Source organism: Leptonotus elevatus, chromosome 2, assembly GCF_054856555.1.
Source record: "Leptonotus elevatus isolate MCC_2025b chromosome 2, RoL_Lele_1.0, whole genome shotgun sequence".
Lineage (NCBI taxonomy): Eukaryota > Metazoa > Chordata > Actinopteri > Syngnathiformes > Syngnathidae > Leptonotus > Leptonotus elevatus.
In genome coordinates this window covers 22,845,299-22,860,898 of record NC_141240.1, presented here as the reverse complement: position 1 = coordinate 22,860,898, position 15,600 = coordinate 22,845,299, and the positions used below count along the sequence as shown (strand labels likewise).

The 15,600-nt window shown below is 40.0% G+C and overlaps 2 protein-coding genes across 2 annotated transcripts in view; one reads left to right on the top strand and one right to left on the bottom strand.

Moving 5' to 3' along the window:
• Positions 1-15,600, bottom strand: part of syt6a (synaptotagmin VIa) — an 88,578-nt gene that overhangs the window by 57,838 nt on the left and 15,140 nt on the right. The window lies entirely within an intron of this gene.
• The window catches only part of LOC147178946 (uncharacterized), an 8,286-nt gene continuing 7,276 nt past the window's right edge, over positions 14,591-15,600 (top strand). Inside the window, exons 1-3 of the mRNA XM_086067801.1 lie at positions 14,591-14,642; positions 14,734-14,896; positions 15,288-15,348. Coding sequence (XP_085923927.1) covers positions 14,862-14,896; positions 15,288-15,348 — 96 coding nt within the window. The 5' untranslated portion in view covers positions 14,591-14,642; positions 14,734-14,861. The remainder of the gene's footprint in view (positions 14,643-14,733; positions 14,897-15,287; positions 15,349-15,600) is intronic.

Genomic DNA, 15,600 nt, shown 5'->3' with positions numbered 1-15,600 from the left:
CTTGTATTGTGTTTGATGGTGCGCCTTCTTAAATTATAATCTTTCATTACAGCCAAACTTTCTCCACACAGAAGACACACTGTTGACGAGGGAGCAGAAAACAAACGTCATCCACTCATATTGCTCGGGAATGGGGTGGACGCCACAGACTTCTTACTTCCGTACATTCGAGCCGCGGCAGCCGTTGCATTGTGGGTAATGTAGTTTTGGCCCGTGCAAACCACCAACGAGCGGTTGAAGTGTGCGGGCCGGTTTCAATCGTAATTAAAAGTCATCCTGAGAGCATAATTGGCATATGTGGCCTATATATAGCCTACTGTTTTTGTGTGTTTTTGGTACACTTTAAAAGTATTGCCTTGTGGCATCTTGGTGCCTAACAAATATGTTGAAGTCAGTTGAAGTGTAGTGCCATCTCACAGCAACTAAAGGCAATTATAAACATTTTCAGTGGGAGTGTTGATTACTTGTGGATTTTCACTTTTGGCTGCAGGGGAACACTGTATTTGGTTGTTTCATTTGAGTGGCAGGCAGGTACCCAGAGACCCAACAAGCAATTAAAAACTCAAATTGCCTAATACTTCCCCTGTAAACACAATTTCAGCAACCTTAGCTAATACTGGGTGGCGGAATAATTATCCAGTAATCTATGAAATGTGTGCTGATTTCAATGTAAAGATCAAATGTAATGCCAATGCATTGTATTGCGCATTCACAAACTGAAAAACGGAAGATATTCATCCAAAGTAGTACTCACTAAAAGAACATTTTTTGCGGGGTCTTCAAGTTAAACAATGATGCTTTGAACAGTTTGATTAATCACTTAGCAACGCTTCTCTTATTTGTCTTCATTACAAAGTGGCGGATCGAAAGTATTAGTGCCTGCGCTCGGCCACCGACAACACTGACAGTTGATTCGTTACCACTCGGCTGGCACACGCCGCCGCCTGAACTGCCGCCGTGGCCACCCCTGTTGGTAATTACACGCTTGGCTGAGAATTTGCTTGTCAAAGACCGGGGCAATGATGTCGCAGGGGATGAGTTACCGACTGTGAAACGTATTTACATACTGAGATTTCCATACCTGACCCCGCAGGTCATCGCCGATAACATGTAAATTAGTGCCACACTCGACTGACGATCTTGACACTTTTCATAAGTGCTTACATTTTTGGCTGCAAACGCAGAGGGAAACACTAATGAAAAGCATACTGCAAATGTGAAACATATTTAAAAATATGGAACACGAGGACTGTGAGAGTGCATACCTCCGCCAAGGCTTTTGTCACTTCTGAAATCAATCATTAAATGATTAGGCCCACTAAAGTAAATCAAGTGTGTCTATTTCATGTTTTTGCTAAATGGATTTCTTCAACTCCTTTTAGCTGTAATTCTGTACCAAAATGACAAACTTTCATCACTTTTTATAGTTAGGCCTTACAACAAGCATCCCCCCCACAGAAGTCCTTCCTAGGGTAACAGGGGTTAACTTTCACTAAGAACGCTGGGGTGACGACCGGGGCCTTTCCCCGCTGGGCCTGGGGTTCGAGGGTGCCGGCCGTCCTCCGGTGCCCCTATCTCCCCTGCTGCCCCCGGTGTTCCGTCCCTCCACGCGGCGGGGGGTGGGGTGGGCGCGGCTGCCCTCTCCGCTCCGCTGTCCGGCCCCTCTTCGGCGCCGGTGCCTGGGTGCGGGGGGTCCCCGGGGGCTGGGGGTCAGGGGCTGGGGGGCTGTCGGTTGGTCGGGGTGGGGTCGGCTTTATTGGGGGGGGTTGCTGGGGGCAGCTGGGGCTGGGTTGGGGTGGATGGGGGGCGGGGGGGGGGCGTGGGGGGAGCGGGGGCTGTGGACCGGTGGGGTGCCTGGCGGGCCTGCAGTGCCCCATTCTGCTGCGTTGGGTTGGGGGCGCGGGCCGTGTTGGGGTGGGGGGCGCTCCTGCTCCTGGGTTTGCTCTCCGGCCGGTGACCCTGGTGGGGCCCGGGGGTCGTCCTTTGGCACTGCCGCGGCCTGGGGGGCCCTGAGGTGTTGCGCTTGCTCTGTCCTGGCAGGGGTCGACGGCTCCCCTCTTTGGTGGAGATTTTCATGCATGCCAGATCCACCACACCAGCATCTATCGAAACTCAGACACAATCTGCTTCCTCCTCAGGTCATTGAGTCAGTGGAGGCTGGTGTCTGTGGATCTCACTCTGCTTCGTTTGTCCTTCCTTCCTTTCCTCAGTCTCTCCTTCGGTCTCTTGAGGTCTCCCTGATTTTTTGGATTTGTTGGAATTTAGATGTTTCTGGAGTTGGTGAGGAATTTTGGTTAGTGTCTGGCCGGTGCTGGATTTCACTTTCCTTTGTTTTCTTTGGTCCCCTCGGGTCTCCTGACAGCGGTGTTCGGTTTAGGTGAACGGTATGGGATTTTTTCTAATAGGTTTTTGGTGAGCTAACGAATACACACACACTCGCACGCACGCACACAGATACACATACACTTACACAAATTTAAAAAAAAAAAAAAGAGCAATGATGATGACATTACCGAATGAACAATACTGAGTTCTTTTTGAAAAAAATAAAAATAATAATAATAATAAATACAAAAGAAGTCCTTCCTAACAATTGAAAAATAGCATTTATATTTGGTTGTCATTATTTTTCATGACTTTTGATTGCATATTAAATGTCTTTATATAAATATATGTAATAACTAGGGATGTCTACGAATCAGTGGTGACTTGATTTGAGATGCTAATTAAAAAGACGGCATTAAAAAAAAATGTTTTCAGATTCAGGTAAGAATGAATCATAGCATATTGTCGTATGTACTAGTGACACAGGAATGTTAAGGCCTAGATACACCAATCCGACATCGGCCAAATATGACCGACGCCTACCCCCTGGGGCGTCGGCCCAGACGTCGGCACGTAAATACACACCGTACCAACACTGACTGAAGTAATTCCCCTGTGTACCATCGGCGGCGGTAGTCATTATTCCTAAAGGCAACCTCTTTACGGTGGCGGGATTTAAAAACGTAAACATACGCGGCGGCCAGCTGGTGAAGCGAAATCGGGCGCTGGAACAAGCTTCGTCCCCTTCTCGTTCCCGAACGCATGGATGTACTCCGTTGTGGCGTATCCCGGACCTTATCCACTCCTGGCTGCTACCGATCGTCGGTTCACCCGAAAAGCTTCGGCCGTGCTGCCCTCCGTGTTTTGGACGCGGTGCCGACCTCCAGCTTTTGAAGGAGCTTCCTCGAGACCGCCGGACGGAAGGTGCCATGCACCCCCGCTGCTTCCACTAGGATAGCGCCGTTAAATGTCTTTGACAAACAAAACGTTTATTTTGAGGGAGTTTTTCCTTTCCAACTTGGATTTCCTCTGCTTGACGGAAACCTGGATTGGTGAGTCCACCACTATGATGGAATTACTACCGCCTGGCTGTGCTCACTTGGATGCTCCGAGGACCTCGGGCCGAGGTGGAGGAACGGCGACTATTAGGAGAATTTTTTTTTTTTTATGTAAACGATGTCTATTTACCACATCGATCACAGCTTTGAAGCCACCCTCTTTGAAGTCGGCCAAACTATCACTGCGCTGTGCTGTGTCATTTACCGACCTCCAAAATGCACGACTTTGCAAATCTTCTTGCCGAAATCATGCTGAAATATGATCATTTCTTCTTCATTGGGGACTTTAATATTCACGTGTGCTGTCCTGAAAAAACATACATTTGAGTTGAGTACTGTTTATCCACGTTGTCACTTGCTCTTCTTGCCCCGTGCGCTGATTCGCCAGCTAACAGCCAATCACAGTGATCGAATGCCCCCCCCCCCCCCTACGCCTGACGCCGATTCAACATGTCAAATTTGCTGGTTATCAAACTGTCATAACATTTTTTTCCCCCTAGCATGCAAAGGAAGTTGGAAATGTTTGCCAGCAGCGTTAGTTCTGTTAAGTGATGAGAGGAGCAGCTGACATTGACATTTTTTTAAGAACTTTGATTTGAACATTTTGTTACAGGTGTGATGCATTTGAGTCCATGAGTTTGTGATGTTTGACAAGAAGGAACAACGACTAAAGAGTAGACGGCTATGTTAAAATATTGCCTGTACGGTGAATGAAGGTGTTATGATGTGATGGATTAGACATTGGAATGAATTATTTCATATTTTATTCATTCACTTATCTTATTCATTTATGGTTGAATTTTGCAAAAATTAGTTTGGTACATGGTGCAATGAATAGAGAAAAAAACTGCTTAACTGTTGTTGTTTTAATTTATTGAGCAAAATCTGCCCGGGAACTAATTAAGATGAAGTAAGTAAGTCATTTCCATTTGCTTAGACAATCTATAACAGAATATTTATCTTGCATGGGAAAGATAAATGAGATATGCAAATTAAATTGTGTGTGACTTGAATAATGTATCATGGCTTCCTGCATAGCCAAGTGTGCAAATGTGATAATACTTGTTGCCCAAAAAAAAAAAATATATATATATATATATATTGTACAGTATCTTCCAGTATGATACAATATCAAAAGATTTAAGGTTAGCATTCAGGGGTTAGGTTAATGGATGTAAGGCTCTTATTTTGACCATTCAAAAAGTATGCCTGCTGCACCTAGTAATGTAGATACGGTATGCAGTTTTTCACGTCAGCACATTGGCTCAAGCCATTTGTCCAAGAAATAAGCCATCCATACATTTTCTATACTGTTTGTCCTCATTAGGGTAAGCAGAGTCTATACCAGCTAACTTTGGGCTGCACTGGTCTCCTCCCATCCTGCGGGTACAACACTTGTTTTTCAATGAATACATAAAAACACACATACACAATATTTATCGAGGAGAAGCAAAAGAAAAGCAAGCACTCGCGCTGCATTCAATGACCACACACGCAGTAGGAAATCTCAAAGAAAAAGCTCAGACGACTAAATGTTACTGTTTTTCTGTTTTGTTGCAGATGTTTGAAGTTCAAATATCTGTTTACAAGGAACCTTTTTGAAGAATCTCCAAAAGTTACAATATCTCATGGCAGGGGATGCAATTTTTGTACGGAGGTAAATACTTTTGGCACGACAGCGGAACGCTTCCCCCTATTTTGGTGTGAACATAGAATAAAGTGCTTCTCAATTGTTCCAGTGTGCTTGTGTAGCGTAATCCGTTTCCAACTATATCTATTATTCATTTATCCCACGGAGTTCTGTCTACCGGCTTTGTTCTCTGAGTATCTGACAAGTCACGCTGATGTGTGCATGTCTGTGTTTTTGTTATCTGCTATTTTGCACATCATTTAAAAAAATTAAAAAATTTAACATTCTGGCTGCGCAGCACCCTTTAGTTAGTTAGGGAGTTCCAGCAAGAAATTGTTGCCACTTTCACCCCTGACTACAAGGCATCCATGATTTAACGTCCATTCACACTCACATTCACATCTACAGTCAATTTAGCATCTTTAACTCATTCACTCCCAGCCATTTTCAATGAAGCAACCCCCTTCGTTCCCGGCTGTTTTACTGGATTTTGACTGATTTTGCAAGGCCCGTAGAATATTGTGTTCTATGGCTATAAAAACATGGAACCTACCAAAAGGGATTTTTTTTAATTTCTATCTCTTTCCATTTTGCAGCAATTAGCATTAAAATATAGCTAAGTTTCATCATTATTCACAAATCTGTTTAAAACAGTGGGGAAAAGAGCCTTTTTGCAACATGGCCCTGGTTGATCTCTTGTACTCTGCTGCCACCTGCTGGCCGTTTTTGTAATAAGTACCATGGCTTTAAGCATTCTCTTCAGTTCTGATGCTGCATCAAAGCCTTCAGTGTGCTCTAGCATAAATAAATAAAAAATACATTTTGGGGACCATGGCAATATTTAAAATAGAACGTTTTTATATGTTTTTGGAATGTGGAAGAATGCCAAACCACACAGAGATAACACACAAGTGCGGGGAGAACATGCAAATTCCCCACAGGAGGGCTTGCAATGAGATTTGAACTCACAATCTGGGAAAAAAAAGAAAATGTTGAACGATCCAAAAAGTGAACATGTGAAGAAAAAACAATATGACTGGTTTGCAAAAAAGTACTTCTTACTAGGATGAGGGTTAATATTGTGTCTTAAGGCCCTGGCAAGAATGAAGAGTTCAACTAGATTGGCACCACAAAAGTCAACCTCCGATTTGTTCAGATTCTTCCCATATGATAACAAAAACATATGTTTTTCATTCCTTCATTCATTCATTCATTCATTCATTCATTCATTCATTCATTCCTACGGTGGCGACTTTTATACATAAGCTGCAATATGCTTTAGCCTATCATGTGTAAAAATAAGTTGCACTCTTAAACAAATAACTAAAAAATGTGAAACAGAAAATGCTTATATGTATTTAGTTATATAAGCACTATTTCGGAGAATGGCTTCACATCTGTGTCACATGGAGTTGACCAACTTCTGGCACATGCCTGTTGCTTTTCCCACATCTTAGTTAGGCATGCCACAATTCGACATAAAAAATGCCATTCACTTTTATAAACATACACTGAATAAAACTAGCTCGTGAAAATATTGGTTGTTTGCCTATATAATTTCAACTCTACACATGAGAATTGTTAGTTGGTGACATTTTGAGGAGGATCTTTGAAGATGATTTTTAAGATGATGAAGTGCACTTTTCCACCAGACAATATGTAAGGTCATGCCATCAGTTTTCATCAGCTTAGGTGACGACTTTTGCGCCAGTCAGAGGGCCAAATGTCACATCAAGCCAACAACTTTTGTTTTCCAGTTGTGCCACAACACGAAAGGCTGGCTGGGGGCAGTTGTGTCTTTGTGCGCCTTAATGAAGCACCGTGGAAAAGATGCCACCCTGTTGACAAAGGTGAGCTCGTAAATCTACATGAGCGCTTACTTGATTCAGCCCTCCGGTCCGTTGTCATGAGGCCCTTATTCAATTTGTCCCCTCCGCCCGTTCGTGCATCTTGTGGGTCATGTTTCCTCAGGGGACTGTTAATGGCAGGACAAGTGAAAACTACTGGAAGCAGACAAAGATTCCAGGAAATGGGAAAGGTTCAGTTCAACGTGATTGTTGTAGGAAACCAAACGCTTCCAGTTCTACAGTCCAACTAAGATGCCTGATCTACTGCTAGAAAATGATATTGCGACAGTTTACAGAAATATTGATGTTTATGTTATTAACTCATCAACTGCCATTGACGCCTATAGATGTCAAAAATCCACTTTTGTTAAAGGTATCAAAACCTAGAAAAAAAATATATTGCACATTTGGAACAGATATAAAATGTGTTATCAATCGTGAGTTTACTCATGAAGTCATGCGATTAATTACAATTAAAAAATGTAATCACTCAACGGCCCTAATTTTTAATAATCTTTTCTTTTCTTTTTTTAATTGTGAGTTAACTAGTAAAGTCATGCGATTAATTAGAATTTTAAAAAATTAATCACCCGACGCCCCTAATTTTTTAATAATCTTTTCTTTAAAAAAAAGAAAAGATTTAAAAAAGAAAAAGTATATAAAAAATTGAGGGTGTCAGGCAATTCAAATTTGTCATCGTAATTAATCGCATGACTTCACTAGTTAACTCACGATTTTATACAAAATATTTTGTTTTCTAGTTTTCATACTCTTGTTAACAAAAGTGGAAACAAATTTAAACTAATAGAAATAGTTCAAATGAATTATTGACGTCTATAGCCGTCAATGGCAGTGAATGAGTTCATGTGTGTGAATAGATCTAAAGATGAGAGGCAAACAAAATTGGCAGTAGTGGATGTTTACCAATGATGTTTGACGGATGAATTTTTCAGATCAAACAAGCCATAATTAGTAACAAATAAAGGTTATTTTATCCATACGTTCTTTAATAACGCTGAAGTCATCGAGAGCTGAAGTTGCTGGCAAAAGGCAAATTGCACCCTAACCTGGTTACCTGTCAATAACAGGGCACATACGATATAGACGTTGACACTTGAACAACATCCCTGATTGGGAACTGCAGAGAAGTCAGGTAAGTAATCCCCTTTAAGTGCTGTGTGCGTTGTTTTTTTCCCAGTCTTTGATTAGCTCCTTATAGAACCTGTGACACCATCATCGCGACATTTTGCGATCCAATGGCGCTGTGGACATATTATGGTTCACTATGTGTGACTCTACTGTCTAATTAACAAATACCGTTTTTAATAACAGCCCTCCTCCTCATTATCCTCAAGCTGTCAGCACCTCACACTTCACACTTGACTTCTCCTCATCAAGCCGGTTATGTTTGACACCTTCTCATCGAGTCAGTTTGACTGATGCGTGCTCACATATTCTTTCCAGTTTAATAAACACGCAGTTGCAAATATTTTGCTCTTGTGCATCGGAGTTATGCTTGTCCACATATTCTGATATCGCAAGCCTTTTCAGATGCATATTATGACTAAGGAAGTCCACAGTACGCAAATAAATCATTTTAATGAAGCCCCGCAGGCAAATAATTTAAATAAAACATGCTTTTATTTGTAATTTGACTGGCAGAGTCAATTACTTGTGTAACTATATCTATATCTATATATACAAGTAAGGACCATATTTGGTAACAGCCAAACAAAGGGATCAAAAAAAGGTTATGACCAAGTTCAATATAAAGTGGCATACTGTGCAAAAATCTTGGGGAACCATTACGTTGGGATGTGATAATAAAAACTATAATGCCATCAAATAGAGTGCAGAGCAGACATTGATGAATTATAAATAAATGTGAAAAAATGTATAGCGCTTTGCACAAGTCTTTTTTATATGTTGTATTCAAAATAGTAAAGGTTGTGACACTACCTGCCCCCCCCACCCCCTTTTAGGTGAACTAAAAAAAAAATGCTATGAGAGGTTTCTTTATTTAGATAGATGGTGTCTGCTAGAGTTGTTGCACACAATGTATAGGTGTCCTTCCTAACACTACCCATCCATTTTTTTATGTGCCAATTCTACTATTTGAAGTAATACTATGGAATTGAAAAGCCTTAAAAAAATACCCTGGAAAATCCATACATCCATACATCCATTATCTGAGCCGCACAAAAAAAAAAACATATTAGTATAGTCATCTAGTTACACATGAGGTTTATTTATTTATTCTTGGCTGCTTAGGTCAAATCCTCGTCGTACTGTTCTGCTATGGTGACAGAAAAGTCATCTCACGCTCTGTTGTGTTTACTAGTCATTTGCTCTCAGCTGTGCACAATTCCAGCCTAAGGAGTCCTCAGTCAATTAAAAACAAGCAAGCTTCTGACCAGTGGGCCAGTGTGACGACTTGGCTTAAGCAGTGCAGTTGTTGATAATACGACTCACACTTTGGGCTTTACATCATTCCAATTGCGAAACATGAAAGATTAGGATAAGGACTAAGACTTTTACCTTTTCAGCTCGATAACCATATTTATAGTTACATAAAATTGTTTACGATATATATACATGAATGCAAAATATTAAATAAACCTGATGTACTCGTTATTTAGGAAAAAATACAAACCTAAAGAATTTCACAAATGTAAGAACATCCCTCACGTTCTTGTAAATATATTTGTGATCTCTACTCATGGAACAAAATTGATGAAATGACTTTTCTGTCATGTTTCGGTCCTGCGGGGGTTGGGGTTTTTTTCTTTTTAAGGGTGTTCTTGTTGTTTTTGTCTTTGGTTGGTGTTTTTTGTCTTGTGTTCCTGGGTTCTTCCCTTGTCTTGTTATGTCTAACCACGTCCACCTGTGTGTGTCTTCCCTTCCTCAGGTGTGTCTCATTAGTTTTGGTGTATTAAGGCCCCGTCCAGACGGAAGCAAAGCCAAAGCTTCGTTCCTCAAACAAATCTCGGACACACGGAAGCATTTCAAGACTTGCGTGTGTCCAAAAGAAGACGCTGAGAACGTTTAACGGCTGTGCTGTATATGCCAAGTCTGGAGTGGCGCTGTAGCGCAGCCACAGGGAGTTAACGGAAAGCGTAGAAGAAGAATCAGCGAAGAAGACAAACACTTTTTTTCCCTAACTTTATTGCAATCTACAGAACAAACATGGCTTTGCATGTTTCAAACCAACATGAAAAAGACAAACACAGGAGAAGTGACAATGGCGGGTGTTTCAAGTACAACACCGCTTGTTGAACGTGGGAATAAAGGAGCAAAATATTTAGCTGCAAAAGCATAAGCAAGCTAAGGAGGCTGCGCAAAACGACTACGACATGGCCAGCCGCCATTGTTGTTGACAGACTAACAGTCACGCGAGAATTGGCACATACGTCATCAATCTGCAACAATGCTTCATCATCGAGCTGCGACCATTACAGTGCAAACTGGCAATCATGGTTCCTTTATTGAACAGCACTCACGCAGACCGTGACACTCCTACGCTTGACCATAGGCAAGAAACATGTGTCTTTGTACTCCTCGCACACACTTGACATCATCTGAACCAAATAAACTAATCTTGGTTTCATCAGACCGCAAGACAGGGTTCCGGTAATCCATGTCAGATGGTATCATCTTTAGAAGAGGCGTCTATCTGGGATGACACTCTTGTAGACCAATTTGAAGCAGTGTGCAGCATATGGTCTACCCCCCCCCCCCCCCCCTCTCTTTAACTTCTGCAGCCATGCTGGCAGCACTCATATATACATTTTTTATAGACGACCTCTGAGTATAATATTGAGCACATGCACTTAACTTCTTTGGTAGGTCATGGAAGAGACATGTTCTGAGATGTGCAGCGAAGAAAGAAGATTTTTTATTCATAGCTTGGCGTGGCATAGTTATTCACAGTGGCTGATTCTATCCTAGAGAGTTCACGCAGGAGACAACATATAATTTGCCCCTTCAGGACATCCCAGTCACGTCTGAATGTTAAAGACGAGCGTGAAGATGAAGCCAAAGGTGCAGCGAGAGCAAGAGATGAGTATTTGTAATGCTATTCACACAAACGCTTCTTTGGTATTCAAATCGCTGTTAGACTTTTGTCTTAAGCACATTCATGTGGATAGAAATAGGCCCTGCATTGCTTCCTGTTCCCACAAGAGCAATTTGACACGTGTCCAGTTTTGAGCATCTGTGATTGACACAATTGTACATGTGTGTCAAGGAGCATGTTAGCGATTGAAGGAGGCCACAATATCCTCAAATAAGCCTTTTTTCACATTCTCACCCCCTCAAAACACTGGCAGCACATCACCCCAAACCTTGCACACCTTGACAGTCTCCCCATTAAGATCTGGGTAAATATAAATATAAATACATATATAAATATACAATATCTCATAAAAGTGAGCACACCATATTTTTGTCAATATTTTATTATTATTTTTCATTAGACAACATTGAAGAAATATCACTTTGCTACAATGTAGTAATCTGTGTACAGCTTTATAATAGGACACATTTACTGTCCACTCAAGATAAGTCAATACACATTCATTACTGTCTAAACCAATGGCAACAAACGCGAGTACACCTGTAAGGGAAAATTTCCAAATTGGCCTCAAAGAGTCAATATTTTGTGTGGCCGCCATTACTTTCCTGCACTGCCTTTGCAAAAAATAAAAATAAATGCTTTAAATATATTTGTTTAGAATTTGAGAGTTACGAAGAAGAAAAACTGTGCAACATACTGCACCGACTGTATAAAATGCTAATTCAAAGAAATTAATCATTTTGCAGTGATCACTTCTTTTCCACATCTGTATATATGCATTACCTCATTATTGTTAAGTTGAAAGACAATGTATACATCAAAGTTCGTATTATTATTCTTACTGTACAATTATTATTAAAAAGCTGGAACATGAACTTCCCCGCATCTCTGCCCTTCAGAGAAAATAAATCAATATTACATTACTCCTTCTTTTTTTTTTACAATATATATTTTTTTAAAGCACAGTACAATCAGGTTAAATGCTTATCTCAAATTATTGCCCCAATAAACGTGATGGACTGTAAGAGCTTTGCTCTCAGCATTCATATTGTGTGTAAGAAGAGAGAATTGTTTTGATATGCAATAACATTTGTGTGAAAGGATATTTTTCATATGAGAACAACAAAACATTTCATGAGCACAGTATTTGAATAATGAAAAAAAAGATATACTGTGAACTGTCCCACAGCGCTTTACATATTTTGCATGCTTAAGCTTCTAATGGCAACCTTGCACTTTACTTCTTTTTGTTTGTGTTTGTTTTGTGCAGATGCAATGCAGCCTGTTGCAGTGCTGAACCACGGCTGATGCAAATGTCCTCTTTCAACCAAAGTCCTGCCTAATCAAGCTCAAAGGGGGGAATAAATGTGATCAAAAATAAGGCCGCTCAATTCAAGACCACACAGCTGATAATGGAAGTGGAATTTTTAATGAGCTCGGGTGTGTGTGTGTGTGTGTGTGTGTGTGTGTGTGTGTGTGTGTGTGTGTGTGTGTGTGTGTTTGCCTTTGTGTATTATGAGGACATGTCACCTGAATACACGCAACACTGCGAGGACATTTTGAATTATGAGGACACAGCCCATGTCCTCATAATTCATTCAATGCAGAAGTGCTTCTAGGGCTGTAGAAGGCTTAAATCCAAAGTTTTAGCCAATGTCCTTGTAAACCATAATTACATGAATTTGTGTATTTTTGTGTATTTGATGACGCCCCCTGTAGGAAGGTCCTCGTAATGCACCACTTCATGAATTATTCACACCAGTGTATATTTCACAGCATTTGATTGGCTGACCGTCACCTGTCCCCACAATTACGCACATGTCCCCATAATTCCGTTTTTTCTCAAAATGCTGTGTATTGTGAATGTTTGTCTGTAGACGCGACGCCTTTTTTTTTTTTTGCAGCCACCAATTCCTAAGTAGATAAATTAAATAATGAAATACACTATGACATTTAATTATATATTTCAGCATTTAATTCTTGCAGTGGTTGTTTATTTGAAAATATACAATGGTTAACAGCTGTTTATCACATCACTTTGAACAGCTGGAGGCAGAGACAGAGAAACTGTCAGTGCCGTATATTGATTCATCATTTAACATCCCACCCTGCCTTTACAATGTAACATCTTTCTGTACACCAGTGGCCAAATGTTTTGAGAATGACATTGATTTTCTAAAAATCTCCAGTGCTGACTTATTATTATTGTTTTTTTATGATGGCAATTTGCATGTACTCCAGAATGTTATAGTGATTAGATGAATTGCAAAGTCCCTATTTGCCATGAAAATTAAAGTAATTTCCTTTAGTGACCTTACAAACTTTAAGTGAAGAAGGCTTCAGGGCACCCAAGAAAATCCAGCAAATGCCAGGACTATCTCCCAAAGTTGATTCAGCTGCGGGATAAGGACATCACCACCAGTGTAGAGCTTGCTCAGGAATGGCAGTAAGCAGGTATGAGTGCATCTACACCCATGGTGAGGGAGTAAGACTTTTGGAGGATGGCCTGGTGTGACCAGTGAAAAGGGGATTCCATAAATACAGACCAAAATAAGAAAAAAAGAGTTGAAGTTATTTTCTCTGATTAACCCCCTTTCCAAATGTTTGGGGCATCCGGAAAAATGCTTGTCTGGAGAAGAAAAGGTGAGCGCTAACCATCAGTCCTGCTTCACGCCAAAAGGAAAGCATCATGTGACCATTCATTTGCAGGGTTGCTTCTCAGCCAAGGAATTGGGCTCGCTCACAATTTTGCCAAAAAACACATGCATCCATTACTAAAGTATAGTACTAAAACATCCTCGGACAGCAACTGTATGACAGCAGCAAGGTTATTTTATTTACTAAAGCAAAAAAACATTTTCGTTAATGAAAAAAAAAACCTTTTTAAAAAACTGAAACTGAAATCACATTTTATGATTACAAAATGATCTATAATTCTAGCAATAATATCCTTTGTTTTCGTCTGTGGTAATTCATTTAATATATGAGCCTTTGGGGTTCATTTTAAATGTGATCTATTTTTTTTTATTGACACTGTAAATCATAGAACAATAGCCACTCTTATCAACAAAGTTCATAATCCAACGACTGAACCAATTTGTTGATTTGAACGGGATTTATTATATTGCCCTGAGTACGGAAGTGACGTCATCTAGCAGCCCCGATAGAGAACCGCCCCCGGCTCTATTTACTTCACGAGATGTGATGGCGTGTAGCTGTGCTAATGAGGTAGGTTTGAAGCTCGAATTTTTCCTGTTGTTGTTGTTCGCTTGTGTACATTGCTCCCTCTTTCGCGAAAATGATTTATAATGCAAATCCAGTGTAAGTGCAGCTAAGCTTACGTTAGCATACCTAACCATCTGTTGATTATGATGGATGCAGCTAATTATTTAGAATTGCTACGCTTCTGTTAGCGACGGTTAGCATAGCAGAGCTAACCGTCTGTTGAGTAAGATGAATGCTAATTGCAATTTTTAAGAGGAAAGCAATAACAGGCTGGTTTTTGATGTGAAAATATACAATGGCTTAGTATTACCAGTACAGTATAAATGAAGTATTGGTAAATTGCTGCATTTGTGTTTACTTAAATTTGTTCTTTCAATAGAAATATTTCAGTAAAGTCTGTTAGTGTTCATTACATTTAATTTATGCAAATTTAGGTAAAGACAAGAATGGCTTCACCATAAAATATATTAATTAATTCAAAGGTGAGTATTGGTAAAATATTCTTTAGTATGGGTCTAGTTTTCATTATTGTTATAATGAAATATTTCTGTTGTATCCTTTTTTCTTTGTAAGGTCGAGGAGTGTTCAGTTCCTGCTCCTTTCAGAAGAGAGACTTTCCTACTGAATATCGAGGAGAAGTTCTAAGCAAACAGGAACGTGAAAACAGGCTGAGAGTGTATCATGATGCCCGGAAGGTTTTCATGTTTGAATTTCGCTACAATGGAAAAACACTATGGTATGTTTATATGGTGTGTTGACACACTTAATTTTGTTTTTTTTGGGGGGATATCGTGCAAGGTTTGACAAAACATAAAAGATTAATTAAAACTCAAAAGCAAAAGTACATTCTTTTCTCAATATAATTTTTTTATTTTTTTATTTCATTTTTTACAATATTGTGACTTGTTTTTTTATTTTACTTTTACAGTTATCGTGAGTATCGCTAACCTCACAATATCATGTTAATTATCATATCGTGATTTCTTATGACATTTGGATATTGTGTCATACATGTGACATACTAGAATTACTGGTCGCACATTCATGATTACATGAAATTATATTATAGCAGTCTAGTCTTAGTAAGAATTTAATTGTATTGGTATTTTTCTATTCATCTGCCCCAGGTTTCCACTGAAGCACAACCTGATGAAGACACAGCTATCAGACTGCGCCAAAGTTGACCAGGTGACTAGATTTCTTTTTGAATGTTGTTGAAATCAGTTTTCCGAAGCAAGACATTAGTGCAGGGTGGAGATACTAGGGCTGCACAATATGTGGAAAATATCTTGCCGCACGAATGACTCATGCAATATGTGTATTGCAAAGACGTGCAACAAATGAATATTGGATTAATTGTATACTTTAGTCTGAGGCTAAGCGATATGGCCAAAAAATAAAATAAAAAGTATTTTAAACCAACCATCCAGCATTCTGCCA